The sequence below is a fragment of the Equus asinus genome, chromosome 8, assembly GCF_041296235.1.
Source record: "Equus asinus isolate D_3611 breed Donkey chromosome 8, EquAss-T2T_v2, whole genome shotgun sequence".
NCBI classification, from domain to species: domain Eukaryota; kingdom Metazoa; phylum Chordata; class Mammalia; order Perissodactyla; family Equidae; genus Equus; species Equus asinus.
In genome coordinates, this window is record NC_091797.1 from 56,186,045 (window position 1) to 56,207,708 (window position 21,664).

Consider the following 21,664-nt stretch of genomic DNA (forward strand, 5'->3'; position numbering starts at 1 on the left):
TTGAGGAAACTGACACAAATAAAATCTCCAAGAAGATGGGGTCAAACCTATTTGCAATATGCCTTTTAGGGGCATTGAAGGCAAATTTTGTGTGCTATCTAATTTTGCTCAATCTTCACTACCATTTATTGGACACTTCCTGTTATGCCATGCAGTAAGACAACTGATTTGGATGAAGTCATTTGTTCCTCACAGACAACCCTAATGAGGTTGGTGGTGTTATTATTATCACTGTTTTACAGATGAGGAATCATAGTCACAAAGAAGTGTATCTGAGATTGAAACACTGGTAGTTAGAGTCTGGAGCCCACGGACTCGCCATGACTCCAGTGTGGCCATGAAGACTAGGGCAGCCCCGTGAATTTAATAAACATGGAACTCTTTACGTTTGCATCAACTGGTCTCTAGTTCTCTCCTTCTGCACCCCTCCCCCTGAATCTGGTGCGTCAATGCCGTAAGGAATTAACTACGTGTCGTTTTTTAGTGTCATCAGGCAGGTTCAGGTTTGGGCAATGATTAAGAACTTCTTCATACAAATCAGAACAGATTTGGAATAATCTTGGAAGAACATAAACAAAATAGTAAAGGTCAAGAAACCATTTTAGTAAATGATTACATGAATTTGGGAGTACTGGCATGGAAGAGAGAAGTCCTTAGGTAAAGTAAATGTTGGCTACCTTCAAAGATTTGAAAGGCTTTCACAGGAAAGGAAGATTAGAAATAAGACTGTGGGGGAGAGTTACAATAAGTAAAACCTTTAAGTTAATATAAGGAAGAACTTTGTAATAATCAGGTCTTCTCGACAATGAGGTGGGCTATCTTTGGACCAGCAGTTCCCGCAGAGACTAGACGACAAACAGTGAGGAACACTGCAGTGGGCAGGGGGCTGGCTGCTGGGATGGTCTTTAAGATCCCTTTCAACTGTAAGATGGCTATTTATTTAAATTTATGGTCCCAAGACAGGCGGTAATGCTGTTTAATTCTCTGCTCGGTTTTCACATTACCTACAATTTCATCAGGGTCAGACTCTAGGTCCGGACTAACGCCCTACAGGTGATGTGTTATGAGATCCCAAGGTCTTTGCAGGCAGAATGTCTAAACGTTCAGTAATGTTTCTTCCTTCTTGCAGTGTTTTTTGGGGTCACTGGAAATTGCCAGAAGAGAAAAGTAATTCTTTCCTTCTATATTAAAGTTGGTCAGAACAAGAATGAAATCATGTTGACAGGCAACCGGGAGAATTTTTAGATGATAAAAAAAAGGGCAACATCACCAGAGACAACAGCAGTTTCCACACTAAACTGACAGGGGGCTTGTGACCTTGTTCTGCTCTCAGATCCTTCCAGGACTCCTGCAAGATGATGTGGATGCTCAGAAAAATCTCTCAATCTTTATATGTTTGGGAAGAAGGCCTCTCTTTCTCTGGAGGGCCATCTTGTCATCTTGCCTTAGCTCCCTATGTCCCGGCTGGTCTATCAGAATAACCCTTTGCCTTGATCTGGGGTGGGAGACAGAAGGAGGTAACAAGAGTCTGATGGTGGCAGAAAGCGCGAGGGACCATCTTGGCTCAGCTGCCAAGATCATGCTGTCTCCCACCTCACCCCCTCCTCCTACAATATCACAGTATCTCTCCCGCCCCTCACCCCCGTTTGTTCTCTTTGATTCATTTCAATAAAGAACCTGACCCAGTTTAGGTTCAACAGACTTACCCCTTGTCTATGCTCAACTTAAATATTCTACAAATATACACAGAAATTGTTGAACACAGTGTAACGTGTTGGTTAGTACTCTCAATTGAACCTTTTAAAATGGCGTGCTTCAAGTGGAAACGTATTTAGCAATATCCTCCTAATATAGTGTCATGAGCATCTTTTTCAATGGATTAAAGCTCCTGAGAGATAGAGAAACTCACTGGATATACAGAAGACAGGGGGATAGGAAATTATGTCGACTGCTAGCTGTCTTTGGGAAAGCAGCTGTGCTACAGTAGAAAGAGTTCTGGATTTGCAGTAGGAAGAACCAAGCTTTAAGGGGTGGCCCTGAGACTTACCGACTAGGGCAGCGCTTTTCAAGGGGAAGTGCAGGGAAGGACCAGTTTGGCTGGTTGGTTGATTTACATATTTTAATTTTCAACCCATCGCAAACTGATGCTTTTGTAAAAATAATAAATATATAAAAAGTGAAACTCTTGTTTTATCATAAGATTCAACAGACATAAAATGATTCTGTCAAATTGCTACCAAAGTGTCTAAAAGCTTGCTCTCAATTTCTGCACCTATATGGTTGCTGATGGGCAACAAACAGTTTGTGGACCACATCTGAGTAGTTGGCGTTGGGGAACTCACTCAGCCTTCCTTAGTTTCTCCACTTACTCAGTCTCCCTGGGTGGTGTGTGGACTAAGATGATAACAAAACTGTGTAATAGACTAAAAAGTGCCATCCAAATTTTAAATGATTATTGGCCTCATTAATAATAACAGTAGTTGAAAATGATGGCAAAGGGCCAAATATTTTTTTCAGTAAAGGTAGATATGACCGTGGTACAATCAAGTCAGAATTCCTAGCGACAACAAATTCCCTTGGAGTCACTAATTTTCCAAGCATAGAATACCTGGCTGAGAGGTAGGAAGGGAGAAAACCTCTACGAGTCAGAAAACTACAACGGAAAGTTCCCAACCGTGTCCATCTAGCCTCTGGCTCTCTGCCTAGTGACCGGCTGGGCCCTCCAGGCTGCAGTTTTCCCATCTGCAGGACCCAGTTAACCGTGGTCACTAACCTGGGACAGGCATTCAGGGTCCCAGCTCAGACACATCCTTCACGCCAGATCTCGATACTTTCTTCTTGTCATGCCAGGGAACTAGGTCAAGCAGTACGCCTTGGAATCATAATGGGAAATCTCTTGGGCACCAGGGGGGTGATGTTTGAATGAATGAATGAACACACACACAACCCTCAGAGCGATTCAGAACTAGCATGAGAGATTCCCCTGGGTGGTACGGAGTCAGGGTCTCTGCTGTAGGCCTGCCTTTGGGGGTTGTCTTGGCAGATTTCCCAGCAATGCTGTTGGAGGCAGATTCCAGTGAGAGAACGCTGCACTGGCTATTGCTAAATATTAGGGACTCACACTCATACAGTCAGACAACAGTCAAATGCCACGTAACAACATTTTGGTCAACAATGGACTACATACACAATGGTGGCCACATAAGATAGGTACCATCCAGCCTAGATCAGCAGTGGGCTATACGATGTAGATTTGTGTAAGTGCACCCCATGATGTTTGCATAATGATGAAATTGACTAATGACCCATTTCTCGGCATGTATCCCTGTCGTGAAGTGATGCATGACTACACAGTACTCTGCTTCCTTCATCAGCAAGAACAAGGGCACACCTCTCCACCTTTCCCATCCCCCATTTTTCACTACTGCTCTACCAGCTCTTGTCTTTTCTTATTTTACATCCAAGTTGTCATTTTATATCATAAAAGTAATATACACAAAATAAAAAATTAAGCAGTATGGAAAGATATGAAATATAAAAGATTTTCTTCCTCATCTCCCTGCCCTAGGGGTAACCACTATTAATGATTATGTGTACACGCTTTCAAAACATGTTAAGACTTACGGAAGCCTAATATGTGCCAGCATAATACATACATACACATATATGTTACTTTTTCTTTTTGATAAATGTGATTGTTCTGTAGTCTGGCAATTGACAGCATTATTTTTTTCTTCCTTACTTTCCTTTACATTCAATCTTTGGTTTGATTTTACCTTCAAACTTTTTCCCCCCCAGTGGGTATGAGTCCTTGCCCTGGTCTCCACACTCCTGAGTCATGGTCATATCCCCAACCCCTCTCCCGACTGCCCCCCCCTGCAAGCCGAGCCCTCCCTTCCTGCCCTCATCCCCCCACCCCCGACCCCCATTACCTTTCCAGCCTCTGCATGGTCATGGCCAGGGTTTTGTTCAGCTCGTCTATCATCCTGCAGCCTGAGGGGTGCATGGGGAGGGAGCCGGTGGTGGAGGGGAGATGCGGGCCGAGGCTGCCATACTGCAGCTGGTGCTGGATCTGGGACGGCAGGACCGTGTGGTGGTGCTGGGCCCCGCCCTGCTGGCCACTCTTCTGAGCCACGTAGGATGGCAGGGAGAGGTCTGGCCCCCCTACAGGCATACAGATCATGACTTTCTTTGGAGGTAGCGGAGGCGACAGTTTCACTGGCAGACAAGGCAATTTCACAGGGGCGCCAGGATCTGCGGCAGAAGGAGGGCGAGAGGAAGATGTCAGCATGGGGACATTGAACGAAACCTAGAACACCACCTGTGCCCACCTTGGGACCAAGGTCATTGAGGTGGGCCCCTGAGATAAAATGCACCAACTGAAGACACAAGCAGGGTGAGTGCCACTCGACAAGCACCCACAAACTCTCATTTCCCACTCAAAGCCGCTGGCTCCAAGGGCTCTCGGGGACCTGGCATTAGCGGTGTCTGTCTCATCACTGTCACCAGCTCACCAGCAGCAAGAAGGGAGAATGATCCCGATGCTCTCTTCTGCTCATGGAAACCCATGGACCTTCGGAGGACCTTTTCTAAGGTATGCCATGATGCCTAAAATGTTGCCATTGTAATGTGAAAATATCCTTTCAGCTGGCACTTTCTAACAGGCATGGGATTGGAAGCCAGCCCTAGGGTCAAGACTACTAACAGTACGTCCCTCCACAAGTGACTTTAATTAGTGCCAACCTTAATTCCTCATCTGTAACCTGGGGCTGCTCATCCCACCAGGGAGGATGCTTTGTGGGGATTAATTATCACAGAGAGGGCTCAAGTGCCCTGTGTGGGAGTAAGGTGTGAGCATGATGGATGCGCTGGCTGGCCCACTCCTGTGGCATCCACGGTGGGCCGTTCAAACTGTAGGTAGGCTCCATCAGGCACTCCGGGGGCCTGGTGGAACCTCTGTACACCCAACCCCTTGGTTCCACGATTGTGGCACTGAAGCTTCTCAGAGATGCTCCAGTTTAGGGGTCTTAGGGTCCGACTGCCCTCGGGCATCTTTGGGATGACCCTGTAGTCTCTGCCTGCACCCCACATTTCTGGAAAGCACCTAGCAGTGAGGGGAAAGGGGCATGGTTGAGTCCTGTGGGTTGCAGGCCTTCTTGGAGGAGCATGGCCAGGAAGGGCGGCGGGGGAGGGCGGGCAGCAGCAGCAGGTGTGTGAGGCAGGCAGAACACTTTTGCCTTCAACCCTGGTGCCTGTGGGGCGAGCACAGCATGGTTCTGACTCTAGGTCTTTGAGGCCTTAGATTTTTCTCCAACTGTCTGCCTGCTTTGAGTGTGGCCTTCTTCCAGTTTAGCCCCCATAGTCCTGCCAAAATGACTTTCCTGGAGCACAAATCTGATCATGTGGCTCCACAGTTTAAAACCCTCAATGGCCTAGAAATAAAGTCCAGCTTCCTGACACATCATTCAAGTCTTCAGGGTCTGTTTGCTGTTCAGTCTTTTCACGTCCACACACAACCTCTATGAAGTCTGCTCTGGTTCCTCCGGTTGGAAATCATCTCTCCTTCTTGCACCCAAAAGAGCCTCTGATCAGAGTCTCTCCTATGACGTGTATTGCTTTTCTGCAGTGGATTTTTCTTATTTTCTCACCTACAAATTCAGTCTCCACCCTCAGCTAAGTCCTACCAGCTGGTCTTTGTCCCTCACAGTGTCCACGTGGACTGCTGCCATCTTCCCCGGCCTGCTCCAGGCGGCTCACTCAGCAGGTTCCCTCTCCTGTCTCACAGAGAACCCCAGGGGAGCACTCAAGGCTCCTCTGGATCCAGCTTCTTTTCTCACCATTACCCACAGGTATCCCCCTCACTCCTGCACCGTGAGTTGCCCAAACCACTCCGTGTTTCCATAGCCCTGGGCCTTTGTCACTTTCCCTCAACTTGGAATATTCTTCTCTGTTTTGTCTTCTTGGTCAACATCTACTCTTCCTTCAAGATGCAGCTCAAAAATGACCTCTCCTGAAAAACCTCCTTTGATCATTACACCACTCCTTCCTTCCCACACCCACTGGACCTACTGCGGGTGGGCGGTAGGTATGTCAGTGTTAACAACAATGGCAATCTTGATGATGACAACAGTCATTATAGCCAAGCTTTACACCAGGCTTACTATGTGCCACATACTGTTCTAAGTGCCTTTCATATCTAACTGATTTAACCTCACAGGCAGCCTGTGATGTAGGCACCATTATTTTCTCACTTTTACAGGCGATGGCACTGACTCTGAAGACACTGTACTGTCCTTCCACACATTCACAAGGACTGTGAATAATTTGACATTATATATTTGGCATCTTTACGGTGCCCAGCTAACATAGCAAGAGGCTCAAAACATGTTTACAGAATGATCCAAAACCACAATGCTCTGCTATGGGATGAATTCACACCTTCCCCAGAAACAGATACTCTAGGAGGGTGATGTGAAAATAAAATGGATCAAAACTTTAGGATCATGCAGCTGTGGGTGTATAGACACGAAACTGCTGATCCTAAAGTTGAGACACAGAAAAGCCTAACAAGTCCAGGGTGCCTGGTAAGATTACCCCCCAACACCAAAATGCGAACCAGTCATAAAAACAAGCCTCCCTCACGCTCCTCCAGGAAGGCTCATCTTGCTCGTTACCATCCCCCATGCACAGCACACAGGGAAACCACGTCCAGGAGCATAAGTGGTGCTAATTCCAAAGTGGCTGAGATGTAGAAACTCACCACCTTTGTCCAGTTCCTATTACTCAAGGGTCTACTCCTGTGGCTCTTGGAAACTTTAGTGCAAACCTAGCAAACGTCACGTGTCTGGATGTGTTAAGAGTTTTCATCCAGGAATCCTTGACCCATAATTCCTTCATTCTTGGGTCTAGTTGTCTGCAGCAGGTAGGTGCTCATTCACTTGAGCAGGAGAAAGTAGAGCCAGGAGGGCAGCATGGAAATGTCTACCCAGGAAGGGACAGTGACCACACTGGGTTCCATCCATCTTGCTAAGCTATAGTTTCCTGCTCACACTCCACCACAGTATGTCTCGTCACTGCTTCCATAGCAAAACTTACTCCATTTAACACTGGAAAAATGGCCAGTGGCCTCCAGGAACTCTATCAAAACAGGCAAGGAAGAAATGACTGGGGGGGCCAAATTAGTGGAGACAGTTACTCTTATTGTCTTAGGAAAGGCATGCTGGGGCCATGGAGAACTCCCTCTTCTCTCCTGCCTGCGTCTCCCTTCTGGTGGTTTCACTACACATGGTCATAAATTAAATACGGGTAGAGAAAGAAAGTGAATCGATTAAAATAATTTTTGGCTCAGCAGATTTGCTAAAAAGAAAGGAAATTAAGAAATTGGTTAAAATCAGGTAGAATCGTCTGCTCTTAGTGAATTAGCTCTGCGGTCTCCATCTTTCACCAACACGGTGGATAACTGAGGAGCGCCTGGGCAGCTCAGACCTTCAGTAACTTGGCAATGTCTATTTTTATATCTTTATGACATCTTAATACAAAGTCATTCCTCCTAACAGATCTGGAGGCACAATTTGAAACCAGCTGTATGTGATCTGTCATTCTGATTTCTGTCTCTCTCTCTATCTTTCCCTTTCAAACTTCTGTGTTCTCTGCCCCCTTGACCACACCAGCCCTGGGACCTCATCTCCTCTTATCGTGCAGATAATGGGGTCCCAGTCCTCTAATCCATCCCTCACCCTGCGCGAGACATCTCCCTAAAGCACAGGTCATGCTTGAGGTCCCACAATGAGCCCTTGCTGCAGTCAATGCTGCAAGTCCAGGTGAGACTCTGGGTCAGCCGTGTCCTGCTCCGCCAGGCATCTCCTGCCCTGCCTCTCCTTGGCCCACTGTGGCCGCTCCAGTCAGGCCAGTTTCCATACTGGGTTTCCAATAACCATGTTCATTCCTTCCTCAGGGCCTTTGTCATACCCATGCCCTGAAATCCCCTCCCTGCTCCTGCCTGATGATCAAAATTGCATTCACCTTGCAAAGCACAACTGAGGACCCCACTTGCCCCTTGCAGCCTTTCCGCCCTGAACTCCTGTGACCCTGATAATCAGCACCTTCATTTAATTCTGCTCGATTTTGTGCTGGTTACTGCTGGCTCCATTTGGGTTAGCCTTGGCTTCCCAACTGGGTCCTGGATGGCTCCTCCCAGGCACGCTTCAGCACTCCCCACAGGGTGCTCTGAGTAGTGAGGCCCAGGACTCCATGCCAAGCGTTCTTGCAGCCTCATCCAGGGGTACCCTAGAATCACCCCGAAGCTGACCCCCACGCCCCCTCAGGGATTCTACGGGGCGGTGCAGGGAGTGTCCAGCATTGTTTTTGGAAAGCCACGTTTGAAAACCACTCTGAGCCTCTTATTCTTGTCCTTTTCTCTGAACACAAACAAACAATGGCACTAATTCTTAGAGTGGAGTTCTTGGACCACCTGCAACCGTCCTCGATGCCGGCTAGAAGTTGAAATTCCTGGGGTTCACCTCTGACCTACTGGATCAGAATCTCTGGACGGGGTATTTGGATTTTAAATGCTTCCCAGGTGCTTACTACACACAGGTGCTTACTACACACAGGGAGTTGAGACTCACTGATTCCGGGTGTTAAACTGCTCGGAGTACAATGCTGCCCGAGGCTGGGCCATCCCAGCATTCAATGGCCAGGAGGCATCAATTATGGCCAGGAGGCATCAGTTCCGCCCAGCCCCCGGGCAAAGCCCATCCTGAGAGGTCATCAGCATAGTCTCTAGGTTCTATTTCTATGCCCTCAACGTGTAAAAAGTAAAAGCAATTTGCAGGAAATCAATTTACTGGAAGCTAATTTGCCTAAAATCTGTTTACCTAATGACTAGCTTGCCTAAATCTAAGGTTTGCAGTTAAAGGATCTGTTTTTAAAGCAATTCGTCAGAGGGCACTTTCAATTTAATTTTATATTTATAAAAATCACTTATCCTTGACATTCTGTGAATGACACGATTTCTTATATCCTTCTGGGTGGACTATTGTATCTTATTAGCTTTAGAAGACTTTAAGGACATTTTAGACAAGTTTGCCTAAAAAGCCATTCTTCAAAATTTCGTCTCATGCAATAAACACTTAACTGAATGTTCAACTTTTCCTACAGAGTTGATTCAGTGCATCAGAGTTCTCTTGTTCCTCCTTGCTGATTTCTCATTTGCCCTACGTGTACGGTATGTATTTCTCAAATGAATATAGAAACATATACCCAATACTCATGTCTGTTCAGTGAGGCACTAACATTTTTGTAGTAAGGGTAACAGAGTGAGATGAATGGATCGGGACTGTCCTGCATGCCACCCCCTTGTTCTTTCCAAAATGTCAAATTCTGAGGGTAGTGATCTCTCCAACCTCATTAGGGAGGTTTGGGAGAGGCAGATTCCTGGGCCTCACTTTCATAGATTCGGCAGGTCTACAATGGGGTTGGGGGTCTGCTTTGTAAATAAGCCCCCAGATCACCCTGACCCAGGTGGAGACCACACTTTGAGCAAGTGCCATAAGTTATTATAGGACCAAGAAGCATAAAATAATTACCAAACTTTGTCTTACTAAAGTAGAAGATAAAATGTAAAAATCACACACTCATCCAGCTCTGTTAGCGTCAGCAAACTGCTTAAATCTCTTTGCTGTTCAGTTTTCCAATCTGTGAAATGGGGATGAATCAATCTACCATAGGACTATTGTGAAAATTAAATAAGATAAAGTACATAAACTATGTAGCATAGTGTTTGGCATTTGGTTACTCAATGAATAGTAACTATACTTCTTGTTGCCAGCATTACTATCATTATTGAACTGCTTCCTCAGGAAGCCCATTCGTTCTCCCCAAGGTTGGTTTAGGCGCCCACCAGTGGGCTCTCACCAGGCCCTGGGCTTCCCTTTGTCAGAGCATTTCATATAGGGTCGACTTGACCCATCTCACTTTTCTTGACTTGTTGCTGATTTTTATTTGCAGTAGGTAGACACGACGCATTAACTAGATCACAGTGGATGTGGCTGTTTCATCTCCTGTTCCCTAGCAAGGGCTGGGCCTAGTGCATAGTATGCCTTGGTTTTCCTTCTCATCATGTCTTTAGAGCTGTGGGAAAAGAACTTAGGGACCTGTTTCTCCTACACTAAGGCTCTGCTAATCAGTGTCGTCCGTGGACTAGCAGAGCAGAGCCTCTTGGGAGCCATGAGAAATGCAGGTTCTCAGGGCCCAGCTCAGCCCTTCTGAACCAGAATCCTCACCTTGACAAGGTCCCCAGGGACCATGCCACAATCAAGTCTGAGAAGCCACCCTCTAAGAGCCATTCCTTGGTGAAGAGACTGCTCCCTTCACCAGCAAAGTGACAATGCCCAAGGCCTTCTGGAGGATGAGATTTGGCCCTGGTGAAATCACCAGTGGCTTAGAACTCAGAAGAGCTGGGGTTTAATCCCAGCACCAAGATCAAGAGGCTCTGTTACTCTGCCTAAGACATTCAGCTTTCCTGAGCCTCAGTTTTCTCATCTGTAGAAGGGGCATATTAATTACCTACCTGATAGGCCTGTTGGGAGAAGTAAATGGATTATGGTCTACTCTGATGGGGGATGCTGAGGGGATGAGGGGGCTGAAACCCAGCCAGAGGTCTGTCCTGGCATGGGCTTGAGTCACCCCAGAGGAAGGGGCAGCTTTTGTAATTCATTCCTCCAAAGGACATGTTTTTATAATTTTTTAAATTAATTTTTTTTTTGAGGAAGGTTAGCTCTGAGCTAACCTCTGCTGCCAATCCTCCTCTTTTTGCTGAGGAAGACTGGCCCTGAGCTAACATTCGTGCCCATCTTCCTCTACTTTTTATATGTGGGACGCCTACCACAGCATGGCTTGCCAATCAGTGCCATGTCCGCACCCGGGATCTGAACCAGCGAAACCCGGGCCGCTGAAGTGGAATGTGCGCACTTAACCACTGCATCACCGGGCCGGCCCCAGGTTTTTATAATTTTACAAAGTCCCCATACAGGTTAGCAGAGGGCCTGAGTACAAAATACCCCTAGTCCAGTCCTTGGTATGTAACAGGAGTTCAACAGATAAGGTCTTAATGGATTCTGAAAAAATAATATATTCTCTGCCTCTCCCATAGGTTGCTGTGAATGTAAGACAAGACAATATGGACACGCTTTATAAATTGCAAAGCACTATATATACCTGCAGTGTTAGTAGCAGGATTCTTGCCACACCTGGGAGAATCACCTAGCCGGATGCTCCCCAGCCTGGGGTGGGATGACGGAAGCCAAGAAAGTGACAGCGGGGGCAGTGTTTCTATTCTAAGTAGGTAGGTGAAAATGCCAGGTGAAAGTGACTGAAGTAGTGGAACAAAGAGGCTTCCAAGGACCATCTGAGCAGTTTTCCATGTTTGCAACAAAGCATCGTGGGAAGAGAAAAAGGTGGGGTCGTCCAGGCTTCAGTGTGTTGTTCAGATGCATGCCACGCTGTGTCAGCGGAAAAGAAAGCAGAACTGGGAGTGAGAACACCTGGGTCCTCTGCTCTTCATTAGTTGGGAAAGATAGCTAACCTTTTTTGGGACTCAGGCTCTTTTACCTGTAAATATCCAGGGATATAATGCCTCCTTTCCTTTGATAGCATCTCACTGAATAAAATGCTTTGCATCTATCCCGTGCATGATATTTATGGATTGTGGGAGCACATACTCCACCTCTTGCATTCAGAATGAGGACAGCGGCTGGTCCTGCTGGGGTACACACACAGCTCTGCTTGCTGACTTAGAACTGGTCAAGTCCTCTGCAGCCAGACTGTTCAAGATTCATAAAACTGTCTCTGCTGATGGAGTGGAAAAAGCAAAAACAACCAGTTCCAGAGAACAAGGAAAATAAACCCAAACTATGAGTGTCACAGAGCCATAAAACCCAAGAGGGCTGTATTTCCAACCATGACACAGCTCTGACTTATGACTCGGACAAGGAATGAAAATCCCAGATTACTTCTCTAGTCGATTCTCATGCCACAGGACTGTAGTCTATAACAGAAGGAGTCTGGGCTAAATAAAAACAGTCCTAGCCTCTCTTCTCACTTTTATTAACACCTGCTGTGGAAGCCATTTGTAATTGCTGATGTATCGGAAGTACTTGTCAATGATAGTAGCACTTAGTGTCTTAATGAACAAAGGTGTTGTAAGAACGTCTCAGCCTTTTGCCACCTGGTTCCAGTGGGTTAGGATCTCTATCTCCTTGCATAGACACAGGCATGCCACCCAAAGACATAGAGGGGCTATAAGAAGTAGACTTGGTACTTAAATAAGAGTCCAGTATTGCTAAAGTACTGAATCAGATTCCCCCTGGCTGCAAGAGAGGTGCTCACAGGAGCTCCATCAATCCCTTCAGGCCATCCTAGGGATTCTACGGCAGTCTGACATTTTATCCTTGGTCAAATGCCTGCAAAGGCAAAATGTGTTGACTGACCCCTTGTGGTGACAGGGATGGTGTGGAAGGAAACAAGTGTAACAAAGAAGTTATTTGTGTTAAATGCCCCAAGCTTGGCCGGCTCTCCCAAGCCAGGCAAGCACATGAAGACTACAGCAAATACCTGATGTTTGAGAGGACTATGTCCTGAGACCTTCCAGAATCCTAAAATTGAAGGCTGTTATAGCATATGCAGCACCAGCAACTGACTTTGTTTCAGAGCCACTTTCCACAAAGAAAGATTTTTGTTTTTAAATTTACCCCTCCTAAGACCATCTGGGAAGACTACAAGAAAGAGGAAGGAACGTGCCTCTCTGAGATGGAGATGCTGGGCAGTGGATGGGGGTCATTCACCAGCTGAGTCACGTTAGCATGTCATCTTTGCAGAGCAAGCAATTCAATTAGATTTTTTTTAAAGTAAGATTACACATTATTCATTGTCAGGAAACTGCTCTCAAAGAGTCAAAATTATAGATGTTCCTATAATCACGAGAACAAACATCTGTTGAAAAGATCAGTATTTTGTTAGAAATTATAAATCACTTATACATAAACACATTATACTGTTTATTTTTGCAGCAATGGACTAGTGCTGTTGCTCCCAAGGAGGCGCGGCAAGGCAAGTGCCATTCAGTTGATAACTGAGCTGTTGAACCTGAGCCTTCTGCAAGACAGGCATGATGGAAGGTGAGAAGGTCGGAGATGGACACCCAAAAGGAACACAGATCCCACAGTGCCTACTGGGAGGACTGCTGTTTGTGAGTATCCAGGCCCAAGCTGAGAGGGGGTCGAATCAAGATCACAAAGTCACGAAGGCAAGCAACAAAATGTTCATCCGATCTCAGAACACTAGAACCAGGGGATACACGTCTGAAGTCTGAAAGCAGTAAATGTAGAGCATATAAAATGAAATACTACACAGATCATACGGAACTATCAAGAAGTAGAACATTCATGGTGAAGGTACAAATAAGTTCAAGTTAGATCCACAAATATATAAAGGAAAAAGAAGGATGGGTGCAGTTCCTCTCTCATCTTGGATCCATCTGATACACGACATTTATTCATTGTTGGGGGACAGACTCAGATTTCTTGCATTTACAGAAATGGTGGTGGCTGGTCTAACTGTCTGCAGTTGGTGTCCACAAGGTTATCTCCATCTCCCTGTGACATTACTAATGTACTCTCTGACACTTAAGGCTGGATCACAAGTTTGACTGATGGATGACTGTCATGTTCTACCTGCTACTCATATAAGGGGTTGCTTTTCCATCTAGGTTACCGTGTTTCTTTCAAATACAACAGACTCAGATTTCATTTATGGTGGAAGTCAGTGCCGGAGAGCAAGTATCCTGCTATGAACTCGTGGGCAAATGCCCCAGCCACAGGGGCTTCTCTCCCTCCCAAGGCCTCCCGTTCTGCTGCTGTATAGTGCTAGCTAAGGGCAGAGCAGGGAACAAGGCAGACCAAATCCCCGTCCTCAGGAAATTTATTCCTGGGACATTTAAACAACGTCCAAGAGGAAGAACCAAGGGCAGCAGCTTGGTGCCCTTTGCAATTTCAAGCTGACGCTGAACATCCCCCGGTTACATTCGTACATCCAGTTGTAAATCACCCAACAGCATTATTGTCCATCTTATCCACAAGAATATCGAGGAGACAGGCTTTTGTGAAATCTGGCAAGCCTTGCTACAAGTCCAGAGAAGACGCCCACGTCCCCCGCCCAAGTTAAATCCGTAGCAGGGCATTTGAGGCTCTCCACGGTTTTGCTGCAATCCCCTTCCAACCTGATCTTTCACTACTTCCCTACGAGAATCCCACAAACCCGTCAAGCTGGGCTATTTGCTATTTCTTGAACATACTACGCCTCATACTCATGTGCCTCCTGTCCTCTGCTGCCTGTTTCATAGCAACCTCCTCTCCCATCCCCACCCATCAAAATTTTACTCCTCTTTAGACCTGTCTTAAATATATCCTTGTTTATGACACTTTTTCTGATTCTTCCAAAAGGATCTGATCTCTTACTATTTGAATTTCTTTAGAGCCATGTTTATACATCTTCATAGTAAACATTTTCTGTAGCTTACAACTGCCTACAACTCCTACAGCTGATGAGGGAATGCTTTTTTTTTTTGTGAGGAAGCTTAGCCCTGAGCTAATATCCATGCCCATCTTCCTCTATTTTATATGTGGGACGCCTGCCACAGCATGGCTTGATGAGCAGTGCTACGTCCATGCCCAGGATCTGAACCTGCGAACCCGGGCCACAGAAGCGGTGTGTGCAAATTTAACTGCTATGCCACCAGGTTGGCCTCGATGAGGGAACACTTTTGTAAATTCTATCAGGTCTGGCAGAGCACCTTGCACATAGTGGGCACTCAAAACATAAATGCCATTTAGCCTAAAAAAGGAAGGAAATCCTGTCACATGTGACAACATGGATGAACCTTGAGGATATCATGCTAAGTGAAATACGTCAGTCTTAAAAAGACAAATACTAGGGCTGGCCTGGTGGCACAGTGGTTCAGTTGGCATGTTCTGCTTCGACAGGCCTGGGGTTCACCGGTTCGGATCCTGGGTGTGGACATGGCACCACTTGGCAAGCCATGCTGTGGCAGGCGTCTTCCTCAGCAAAAAGAGCAGGATTGGTGGCAGATGTTAGCTCAGGGAGATGTTAGCTCAAAAGAAAAAAAAAAAAGACAAATACCGTATGATTCCACCTATGTGAGGTACCGAGAGTAATCAAGTTCACAGAAACAAGAATTAAAATGATGGTTACTAGGGGCTAAGGGGAGAGGAAAGAAAAAGGAGAGTTGTTTCATAGGTATAGAGTCTCAGTTTTGCAAGATGAAAAAGTTCTGGAGATCTGTTGTAAAACAAGATGCACATACTTAACACTATACATTGTACACTTAAAAATGGTTAAGATGGTAACTTTTATGTTATGTGCTTTCACCACAAGAAAAAAAAGTGGCAAGTGAATTAAATCTCCAATCTAACAGTGCTACAAAAAAAAAAAAAGCATTTTGCTACAATCTTCATCCTGATCATAGAGGTCAGAGCAGAAAGCACTCTTAAAAATGTTTTGATCAATGGATAGTTCTTACCTGCACTAAGAAAAGAATTTCTGCATTTTGAGAAAAGAAAATCAAAACTGGAAAAATACGGACAAATGGGTATAAAGAGTAGATTCAGGTAAATTTCCCATTCCTTCAAGGTATGAGTTATCAAGAGAGTGTAAACCTTAAACCTCTTTATGAGGCTTCTGGGTTACAAATAATTTTTTCCCTTTAGAGGCACAGATGAGATCAAGGTCACAGCAGTCTGGTCACCAGTTTTCTTGCCCTGTCAGAGGCAAGAGGGAGTGCCAGGGCAGAGGCAAAAGTAGTTAGAAGATTTTGCAGGGCTGGAGAGAAGGCTGAAAGAGGAGAACAAGGAGGGGGCGTGGGATATTGGGGAGAAATGGAGACAGACGATCAGAGAGCAACAGAGAAACATAATGAAATCACACATCAGAAAGTGACTGTAGTTCAATGTAGACAATGCCCACAAGACGAAAGAGACAGCTATAAATAGGAATACTGGTTTTGGCTTGACAGGCACTGGATAGAGGATTCTTACTGGACACGTGCTGGGGCTGAAAAATACCACAGGGCATGGATACCATTTTTCAGGTAATTGCAGTTGCAAATACTTTGCAATGTTGAAACTAGCAATCAACCAAGTTCTGACAGTACAGTAAGTTTCCTTGTATTTCAGGTTCTAAAGATAGTGCAAATAAGCCCTGGGCAGGTTCACAGCAGCAGAAGGACTTGTTTTTAAGGATCAGCAACAGTTTCCTTTCTTTGCCAAATTGTTAGTCTCCAATTGTAGTCAAATGCTTCCCATGTGATTTGTCCCAGTCTTGATTCTTACACACTCTGTCCTTCTGGCATGCCCTTTGTCCATGGATACCCAACCCAAACGTACTTGGATCCTCCTCTTTAGAATCAAGTGCCTTGAGAACATTACTTAATTTTGAAAGACTGGACCATTTTTTGTCTTTGAGTTATAAAGTTAAAGAAGCAGATTTTCTAATTTCTTCAACAGATTAAAACACACAAAGCAAAAAACAAAACACAAAACAAAACAAAACACCAGTGAAAACTAATGATTTCATTTCTTAGAATTTTAAGAATAGGTATCTTGGTAGAGACGGTGTAAATTAATGGTTATAAGTGAGGACTCTGGAGTCCAACAAAATGGGTTGAGTCCATCTCTGCCCCTTACTAGCTAGGTAACCATGACCAAGTCATTTAACTTCTCTAAATTTCATTTTCCTCTTCTAGGAAAAAGAGAGAATAATGATAATAGTGTCTACCTCACAGGACTAAAGGTATGTCATAAAGTTTTCAAAAAATGGTAGCTGCCATCATTCATACCCAAGTGTGAACGTCGGACTGTAAAGTCCAACTATCACAAAGGTGATTATCCTTCCTCCAAATGGCACTTATGGGGTGCCTAACCACAAATACCTTATGCAGAAGGCATGGATTATTCATGCAACGTCCAACATTTGACTTCTGGAGCCAGGATGGCTGGAGAGGTGATTGATGAAGACTTAGAAAGGAGGAGACCGTGGTTTTTTGCCTCCATCACCCCCTTCCTCTGGGGTCAGCCATCATTCCAAGAAGGATGCATTTTGAGAATCATTCATCTCCAATCATACTTATGCAACCAGCTCTGCTGTAGGAATAGAAGGGAATCTGATGCCCCAAACCCCTGACCCTGTATTACACGCCACTGTGCATGCTGACGTTGCAGAAGAGACAAAAGAGGATGACAGTAGGAGAAGAAGAAAAACAGTTTGGGAGAGCAAGAGTTTCTCTCTCCCTGGCTGAAGAACAGAGAAAATGTGTAAGAAAAATAGTCTCCAAGTTAACTATGGTTTCCTGATAAAGTGGAAACAAATGCCAAAGTAGAGAGAGTTCTGTACGTCTTTCCCTGATGGTGTACCTGGAAGAAGTTCAGGCTTATGCTTCGCCCAGCATCCTACCAGACCAAGAACCACTGTGACTCTATTCATCATGCTTGGTGTCTTTCAAATTGTCTTGTGTTTCCTTTCAAACATGTCGACAGAACAACAGACGTTGAGAACATGTTAAAACTCATGTCTCAATTTAGAGTTCTAGAATTCTTAGTTTATTAATTCTTTCTGACATGGCACAGAAGTCTCTAGAGTAATTAGTAACAGAACAGGGTTAATGTAGCTGCCTCATGGTGATTCGTTATGACTGACACTCATTTACAAAAATTAAGCAAGTCTAAGTGACTTTAACCCAAAAAGCACCAGATTTACAGCATATAGACATCTCCACCTATCTTGTCTTCATCAGATTTAAGAGGCTACCAGGTACAATATGGTAAGGATTGTTAGCTTTTACGTATTTTTATCCATTTGATCCCAGGTATAGAGGTGCGGTTTACAGATAATACAAAAAGTCCACGGTCCATGGGAAAGGATGAGGGAAGCCAGAAAGATTGGTCCAATTTAGATATCTGCAGTCCCTCATACATCAAAAGAGTCCTGCGGATACCAAGCTACTCAAGTTCAGGGCTCATAGCTGAAGCTATGAATGAATGAAGTATGCCTTCATTAATTAGATAACTAGATAAATTAGAGGGTGGTTTGAGAAGTTCTGTCAATTCTTCTTTTAAAATGTCTTATCTATTGTTCTGTTCTCTCTCTCCCCACTGCTATCAGCCACATGCTTGTTAGCACAGATTTCTACCTAAGTAGGCTCTTAAATAGTGGCCTTGGCTCAAATCATTCAATTTCATTCAACAAGCGATTTGGGAGAATCAGGCATGGGGCTGGCATCAGTGGCTTCTCGGTTAGGCCTTCCACCTTCTCCTCTTTCTGTTCATTCTACAGTGACCAGGGAAAATTTTTTAAAGGCTGGTTTTCATCACATCACTCCTCTGCTCAAAAACCTCCAAAGGCTTTCCACAGCTGCAGGAATAAAATCTAAATCCTCACATGCCTTACCTAATGAGCCTCTCTCTCAACACATCCCAAGACAGACCCTCCACCCCAGCTCGGCCACCTCACCTCCCACCCGAAACACTGCCTCCTCCTCTGAGCCTCTGTCTGGGGTCTTCTTTTCTGGAATGTTCTTCCCTCATTCTCCATAAATGCCCTTCACGCTTTAAGGATCAGCTCAAGCTTCAGCCCTCTCCAGTAATTCTTTTATCAGATTGCACTGAACTGCAAGTATTACTCCTGACAGTAGCTATTTTCACATTCTATTTTATAACCACAAATATATATGTATGTGTGTGTATATGCACACACACACTCATTAAACTGTCATATACTTGTATCTGCTTTGAGACCCAGCACAGTATTCTGCCTAAAGTAGGTGTGCTGAATAAATACGTATTACATGTGGACGTTTATTTTGCAATATTTAATCTTTCTCAATGGAAATTCGGCAGCAAAGCCTTAAGAGGTGTAAAGCTCTTAAAAGTAACATAAATTTACTTCTAGATAAGGTACGTAACTTATTTCTAGAATTAGAATTGCTAATTCTAACTGCTAATTCCAGAAATAAATTACGGAAAACTCAGAGATGCTTATATACACGTAAGCTGCTGAAGATGTTCGCTGTTGTGTTTTTTACAACAGAGAAGATGAAAAACCCCTAAGGGGTCAATCGAGTAATCCTGATCGACACCAGGCAGCTGACAAGACTGTGTTGTGGAATATTTGCTAACATGAGAATCCGTTCATGAGACATTGCTGAGTGATACAGAATATATACAGCAGTATTTGATTTTTATTAGATAGACAGACGGACAGATGGACAGTGGTCATCTCGTAGAGGGAGGTTTACAACAGCATTTTCTCCTTTGTAGATGCATTTAAATTTGGGGGCACTGAACTAAAGTGTTATTAACGTGTTGAATGGTTCCTTTCGATGGAATTTGCTCTTCTGAAACACATACATCTGACTTTCATGGGCGCATACCTTGATAGAAGGGTTTGACGCAACCCTGTTTAGGTTGGACTCTAATAAAACCCAGCACCACGTGAGAGACTTCCTTCTCTCATGGAAACAATGTTCACTGAACCAGGAGTTGGGAACGCAGGATCTATTCGTGGCTCCAGTGCAGAATTCCTGCCAGCCCTGGGAAAGTCACTGACTTTTCTTGAACCCGTTTTCTACTATAAAATAGCTGCGTACTCTTCCCTACCTCCAGCCCCAGTACATCTTACAAAAATGTACAGAGATCAATTTGAAACTATTTATAAAAATACCAAACACACTGTAAAAAGGCAGTTGGTGGTATCAGGTGGGGATACTATCGAGGCTGGAGAAACAACCCTCTGAAATCTTTAATCTCTGATTAAACCACAAACTTAAACCACAAAGTGGGGTCCGATTCACAGGCTAATGTGCAGTGAAGTGCTTTTCCACTAGATGCTCAATTTAATAACTGTAGGTCCATTCATTAAATAACATTTTAAAAATAAAAATCATTTTAGGACAGCAGTCCTAGGCTTATTCTGCTTTTAAAGTATTTCCCACAATACTCTGCAGATTTTCTTTGCTTTTTGTTTTTTTTTTTAATAGAATAAATACACTGGGCTTCAGAGCAATAATTTAAAGACAAAAAATGTAAAGCTTTGACAAATTCATTACGAAGGGAACAACGTACTACTCTTTATCTTTGCAAAGATTTTGACATTGAATGTGATTCACCTAGATGGGCAAATAATCCGGAATCAGTCACATAAATACCAATGCACATATTTGCAGATACACACAACTGGAGGCTCTTGGCATACGACTGGTAGGTGTACCTTGAACGCTTCTGGACACAAACACATAAACCCAGGTCATGACTGCAGGTACCAAGACACACACGGAAACACCCAAACGTCCCACAGAGCAACCTCGCCAAAGAGGTGCGTCAGGCCTCAGATAAAAAGAAAAAAAGCAAGAGATGATCCCTTGAAGGGAAGGGAAGGCAGGGCTGCATGCCCCCAGAAGACGTCTTGACTCACCTGTTAAGTGGTTGGCAATCCTGGCAGTGGGTTTGGGAGGCAGGGCAGGGGGTTGCTTGAGAAGGGACAGCTGCTTCACTGGGGTCTCTTCATGGTCTCCAGAGAAAGCAGCAGGTTTTTTTGGGGGCAGGAGCAGGACTGGTTTGGCTGAAGGATCTTGGGACAGGAGGACTCCAGACTCACTGGCAGAGGGACTCTCTTCAGACACTGAGGGGACAACCACATGACACACAGGAGACATTACACCAACGCAGTGCAGGTGGGGCCGGCGGGAACACACAGCACAGGGACGTGGGGCAGCAACACCGCAGAGCACCAGCTGTTCCAGGTTGTCATGTGTGAGTGGAGAGTTAAAAGAGGGGACACCAGAAATCCAATAAAGCAGGGCGGTGGGGGTGGAGGGACACAGTGGGGAGCCAGAGGCAGAAAAGGGAGAGGCAGAAGCAGCAAGAGGGAGAAAAAGCAAGAGGACATTTTCTCAAAACCATCCAAAGCGCCACCGCTTCGATCTCGGCATTGATAATACAAATTCCACGGGTGCTCTTAAATGTGACCCATGGGACCACAGCAGCAATCCACGGATGGCAGGTGTTGTGGATCAGGGACAAAGAGCCCCCTCTGAACCCAACCAGCACCAATCGCTGGCATGTTCCCTTGGGCCTGGTTGCCCTTTGCTAGGAAGAAGAGAGAGTGGATTCCGGGATCTTGCTTTTGCCCGCTGGGTCTCACTGTGTCTCTGCTCCCAGATCTGGGACTGAGTAATGAAGACAGCCTAGACACCAGATGAGTTACCCCTACATGCCCGGGGGGGCTGCTCCTCTATGTTTGGGAGCCGCCAGAGCTGGGCAGCAGCCTCCTGTGGGCACCCTGCAGTTTTAGGGGCATCTTCCTGCCCCTGCTGGCTCCTATAATCCCTGACAAGGTGAAGGATGCTCCAACTCGACACCTTTTTGTCTTCCCCCTTCCTCTTTCCTCTCACTCACCAGAATTATGGTTTTCCTGTTTCGATTCCCCCATTCCTCTTTCTCTGCACTGAGCCTGACTCTTCTCTTCCCCACGGGGGAACCCCAACTGGTTCCAGTTAAGAGCTGTTACAGGTAGTAGCACAGGCCTTCCTTCCATGCTG

At 45.2% G+C, this 21,664-nt stretch overlaps 1 protein-coding gene across 15 annotated transcripts in view; it reads right to left on the reverse strand.

Annotated features, from left to right (window-relative positions):
• The window catches only part of PHACTR1 (phosphatase and actin regulator 1), a 504,607-nt gene that overhangs the window by 66,851 nt on the left and 416,092 nt on the right, over positions 1–21,664 (reverse strand). For 10 of the 15 annotated variants that reach the window (XM_044773220.2, XM_044773218.2, XM_070515613.1 and 7 more), the window contains 2 exons: positions 20,539–20,745; positions 3,933–4,254 (listed from right to left, as the gene is read on the reverse strand). In XM_044773220.2, coding sequence (XP_044629155.1) covers positions 3,933–4,254; positions 20,539–20,745 — 529 coding nt within the window. The remainder of the gene's footprint in view (positions 1–3,932; positions 4,255–20,538; positions 20,746–21,664) is intronic. The other 5 variants (XM_044773223.2, XM_070515616.1, XM_070515615.1 and 2 more) reach the window with 1 other exon arrangement.